The following is a 5,230-nucleotide window of genomic DNA, read 5'->3' as shown; positions in this document are numbered from 1 at the left end:
TTGGTCCCAATGGAATTTCCCATTGGAAACCTACTAGCACTAAGTTGCTAACTGGTTAGCAAGATGCTTCCGACAAACCAGCCACAATCAAAAAGCTTGCAAACCTTCCGCCACAACAATCGACCAATCACATTCACTTTATTTACTAGTGTAAGGTTGGGCAGCACTCGGAAGAATTCGGAAATGCAACTGTTTGAACAGCCGCTTCCCTGCGATTTTAACGCGGGTCGCTAGTCGAGTCGTTTGACTCGTCAGTGAGCTGTTCCCACTGCCACTTAAAGCTGACTGGTCCCGGGTTTTTCTACCTGTAGGAAAAAGGTGTAAAAGTTGCAGGATTCCGGGCCTCAGGAAGTGGAATTCTTCAGACGCACTTCAGTGTCTGAGACGTTCATCCCAACAACACTAGTTTAGCTAGCAGCACTGTGTCGTTGGCAGGACTAACCTCAGTGGGAGACAGGACGTCCCTCCAAATATGGATGAGCTTGCAGAACATGCTGTAGGGCCCACATTTGGAGATCTTCCTCAGCCTCCCGATGACCGATAGCTCTGAGTAGGTCATCCCCATGTCTGCCTGAGGAGAGAGGGTGCAGTCAGAGCATCCATCACTGCTCCCCAAGGTGGGGGGGACTCAGAGAGCCAATTTCACTGGAATGTAGAAGGCTGCAGCAACAAATATAGATGATTATTACATAGATGGACTCATGATGCTAGAGCTATGTTTCCCCTCCCAGTTCAGCCAGTAACACCACCAGTGGAGAATGTTCTCTCTCTACAGGTTCTTCCTTCTGTCCAGGACTACAGCTTCACATCCCGTCCCTGATTGGCTAACGCAATGCTAACTGACAGAGCGGTAATTGTCCTGAATCTCTCAGTATAAAACATCCTGAAGTAAATCCTACAAACTGAGATCATCAGTCACATTAGGCCACGCCCCCTACTGGTACAAACACTGCAGCCAACCAGTTGGGTGATACCTTCATGCTGTACCTCATCTGTCTGTGAGAGCTTTCCGTCTGTCTGAGGCTCCAGCTCAGCAGTAGGTGGAGCAGCCAGGATGCTGCGGAGAACAGAGGCAGGCGTGAGGCTCCAGCCTGGAGGAGGAGGACGGTCTGTCCGTCGCTGGGCTTACCCTGTCAGAGCGCTGAACTGGAACCGTTCTGCACAGTAAGCCAGGAAACTCTTCAGGTCCGTCTTGCTGATTCCTCCTATGGGGTTAATATCTGCGCTGGAGCAGTCGTACTTGGTGAAGTATCCTGTCAGACTGAGCAGCAGACAAACAGACGTGGAGCGACTTATTCTGAGATCAGGTCTCCATGCACATCACTGCCTGATCAGGACCTTCAATACATCAGTCATAGTTAGCCATTAGTCAGAATCCACTCCCAGGTCCTGCTGGGGAGCCTGGGGGACAGCTTAACGGCGCTCTACAACAAAACAAGAACGTCTTAAGGTTTCTCTGCATCCATCCGATGGATGTTCAGCAGCAACATCTGTCCTTATCGCCAGTTTCTAGCGGAGCTTCCAACCAGTGTTGTATCTGACAGCCATCTTAGTTCTAGTCATCAGGATGAAAACTATTATTAGTTTTAGTCACATTTTAGTCATTACGATATGTGATACTTTTAGTCGGTTTTAGTCGACTAAAACTAGTTTTAGTCAGTTTCATATTGCAAAAAAAAAGTGAACCTTTACAATTTGGAATACAACCAGATTCTATCCCAGACTGACAGCTCTATTCTAGATGCTATAGCTGGGTATAGAATGCTGCTGTGCAGTTCATCACTGCTGTTGACCAGAACATTTTGATTTATAGAATTCAAATAAACTCTTTTATAAATTAATGCCCAAGTTTATAGAAAGGTGTCTAAGAAAAGCTGTGAAAACAGCAGATCTTTTTCAACACACTCATATCGATTAAAATAGCAGACAGACAAGCAAACAAAATGACCAGTAAAGGAATGGTTTTAGATCTATGTGGATTTATAGAATTCAAATAAACTTGTTATGGAACCAGGAACCTATGTTCCTGTATTTGATTTTTAGCATTTTGGTTTTTACTTTCTGTAAAGTGACCTTGAGTGTCTAGAAAGACGCAGTAGCATAAATGTATTATTATTATTGGACATCCAAGGTTTCCATCCCGAAGCAAACACTTCCTGATTGACTATGAGTTGTGCATACAGATCTATAAAATCTGCATTACTCCAAAAAAGTAGATTTAAATTCAAATCTTGATATAGAAAAATACAGAGAGAACCTCCATAATTGCCTTGCATTGCCATGGCAACCCACACCTAAACTAAATGAATATGTTAACTAAATTGTTGAAATATTTAAAGGAAATAGAGAAAATGTTTTATTGATTGAATACAAGGAAACATTTACATCATATACAAGCGAGATAAATATTTAAAGATCTATGAACCTTTTCATCTGGATCTTTATCCAAAAATTAACAGAATGCAATGAAATATTTTCTTTGGATATTGTTTAGGGATTCCTTTTGATCAGCAACATATAGTTTATTAAGTAGCGATGGAAGAGCCATACTGCTAAGAGCGAACCATCAGAGAGGAGCGTGAAGCGCAGACTGTGATCTGCACGCAAACACATTACTGCACAAGCACAGCTGGAAGAGCAGAGCACTTTATCAGAGTTGAACAGGCAGTACCGGACCATGATGATCCATGATCAACCTGTGCAGCATGTGCAACGCTGGATAGCAGGTGAGTGGCAGGATCAAACAGGACGCAGCTGCTATACTGCTCAGCGGATTACAGGACGATGATGCATTTTAAACGTCTGACAAACAACCTGCTAATTTTTATTTAGTCTTCTCGACTAAAACTCAAACCTATGACTAGCCATGTTTCAGTCATCAAAGATCCACGTTTAGCTCGTCAGTTTTCATTATCGTCATGAAAAAAAGCGTCAAAGAAATGACTTTGTCATTGTAATGGTTGAATAAAACCAACACTGCTTCCAACTGTAAGAGGTTCATGTTCTTTCATTCTCTCCCTCCCTCAGCAGTTTGACATTCTAACATTTTCTCTCTCCGTCTAATCTCTGGTTTCCACCTCTATTTAATGGATTCTTCTGTTACTCTGCTGCTTACTTCCTGTCCGCCCACCTCCCGCCTGCCTATCTCCATGTCTCTGCCAGATCCGTCCCGGAAGCACGATCCATCCTGCGCTTGTGCGAACAGATATACATCCGGGTGTCCATAGATAATGTACTTATGGTACTAAAACGACTACTACTAATACTTATCCTTAACTCACTAAAGAATGTTAACACACATCTTAAAAAATGTTTTGTGACTTTCGTGAGACCAATATAATGCTTTTTACATTTTCTTCATTTAACTACTCTGACGTTATCATCAGACGTGCTCAGAGCAGTCTGGCAAAGTAGGATTAAACCATGTTTATCTGCATTTTAGTTGTTTCTGTCTTTAGATTACGCACTATATAGCAGGAGGTTAAAACATAGGACTCAAAAAGACTTGATTTAGGTTTAAATCCAAAGCTGAAAAAGTTAGCCAACAGAAGTAGCGTAGGATCCCATTTTCCGTGCAGACCGGACAGAGAGTGCTAAAACATAAAGGATTTTAAGTATTTATTTTCTCAGGAAATAAATTATTAACCTTTAACACATTATATTTTAGTACGCTGACTATTTTTGGGGAGGGGGAACGTCATTTAGGTCTTTTCAATTTAATAAAATTGAGGACGACCCGGATGCATATCTGGATGCGTAAATTAGCTGATGGCGCGTGCGCAGAGCGGATCGTGCTTCCGGGACGGATCGGGTTGTGACACCGCCCACCAGCCTTCCTGTTTATGATGCACATATACTGCTCAGGCCTACAGCAAGCATCTTAACAGTGTGGAGGACAGGTCCGGTCTAAGTTAGTCCAAAACTGGGCCACACTCTGTAAAACTGGTCTTCGCTGTGATGCAACACATTAGTTAAATATTCCAGAGGTATTAGTTCAAAATGTATTTTACGCCAACCGCAGACAGAAGGAACTTTGTCCCTGTTTTCCTTTTTTAACTCATCAAATCACCCGCCTGGCTCCAGTTTGGTCCAAACCTTGATACGATTAACCTCAAACTCTTCAGAACCAATAAACCAAAGACCAGTTTGCCAGATTTACTGCTCTCAGATAAGCTGGTGGATGTGAGACCTAATAATTGTTGCTATAGTGACCAGGATCATTGTGAGCTGCAGTCTCACCGTGCACCAACCCAGCAGTCTGTCGTTGGCATACCTCTCATCCACGTTTGCTGAGCCCAGAACCAGCAGTCCACCAGGCTTCCCACGTGCCCACAGACTCAGCTGGGCAAACAGGTAGGCCAGAACCATCCGGACCCGGGCCTGGGAGCAAAGCAAATTTACCTGGCTGAGCTTAGAGTGTTAGCATGTAGCATAGCAGAGGGTAACAAAGCATTTAATGAGGTTTCAAGCTAGTTTATGTCATAACTGTTTGATGAAAAACAGTTTCTCCCAACCCTGCATCACGGCTCAGAAAGGTTTTAGACTTTTTATCTCTTCTGAAGCTCTAGAACTCCTTAGCAGGAGGAGTTTCATTTGGTCCACCTAAGAACATGTGGTGGCATCAAATCTGGTCAACTCCACCCCTGACAGACCGGAGCTAAAAGGCTTCCTCCTTCCTTTCTTTGCTTTATTTATTTTCTTTCTGCCTGCCTCTGGTCCAGCTTCAAAGGAAGTCTTACTTTCCACTGTCACTAGATGCTTGTTCAGGAGGAAGAACTGGCTGAGCCAATGAAATTACTCCATCAATGGGGTGTCCCTGTAGACCAGGGGTAGGCACTGTTGGTCCTGAGTGTGACTGTCCTGCTCCAAAACATCTGACACAAAAATTACCTCCTTGTCATGTCAGGAAGTTTAGCAGAAGCTGGGCCGTTAACTCAAGGACCGTGTTTCCTAAACCTGCTCTAGACCAACAGGGACGTTCCTTTTAAAACCAAACCTTCAGTTCAGGGTGTTTGGAACATGAAGTTTGATGTTGCTAAAGATCAAGAGGAATGAGCTAAATCAATTCTATTCTGTTTATTTCTATAGCTCCAATTCACTTCATGTCAACTCAGGTCACTTTCCACTTCACCAGATCATCCAGTCAGATTGATTCAAGGAAAACCAGCTGATTGCATCGACTCACTGACTCTTCAGCAATCCCTCACACTAAGCATGCTTGTAGCGAGAG

The 5,230-nt window shown here is 43.4% G+C and overlaps 1 protein-coding gene across 2 annotated transcripts in view; it reads right to left on the bottom strand.

Moving 5' to 3' along the window:
- Positions 1–5,230, bottom strand: part of nadsyn1 (NAD synthetase 1) — a 41,318-nt gene that overhangs the window by 4,199 nt on the left and 31,889 nt on the right. The window contains exons 16-19 of one of the 2 annotated variants that reach the window (XM_015403130.1): positions 4,274–4,380; positions 1,130–1,261; positions 988–1,057; positions 443–571 (exon numbers count right to left, since the gene is read on the bottom strand). In XM_015403130.1, coding sequence (XP_015258616.1) covers positions 443–571; positions 988–1,057; positions 1,130–1,261; positions 4,274–4,380 — 438 coding nt within the window. Of the gene's footprint in view, positions 1–442; positions 572–974; positions 1,058–1,129; positions 1,262–4,273; positions 4,381–5,230 lie in introns of both variants that reach the window. The other variant, XM_015403131.1, reaches the window with a different exon arrangement.

This window comes from Cyprinodon variegatus, unplaced genomic scaffold (genome assembly GCF_000732505.1).
Source record: "Cyprinodon variegatus isolate N-32 unplaced genomic scaffold, C_variegatus-1.0 Scaffold1442, whole genome shotgun sequence".
NCBI classification, from domain to species: Eukaryota; Metazoa; Chordata; class Actinopteri; order Cyprinodontiformes; family Cyprinodontidae; genus Cyprinodon; species Cyprinodon variegatus.
Note: the sequence above shows the minus strand (reverse complement) of the source record. Positions and strands in the feature narration are given on the sequence as shown.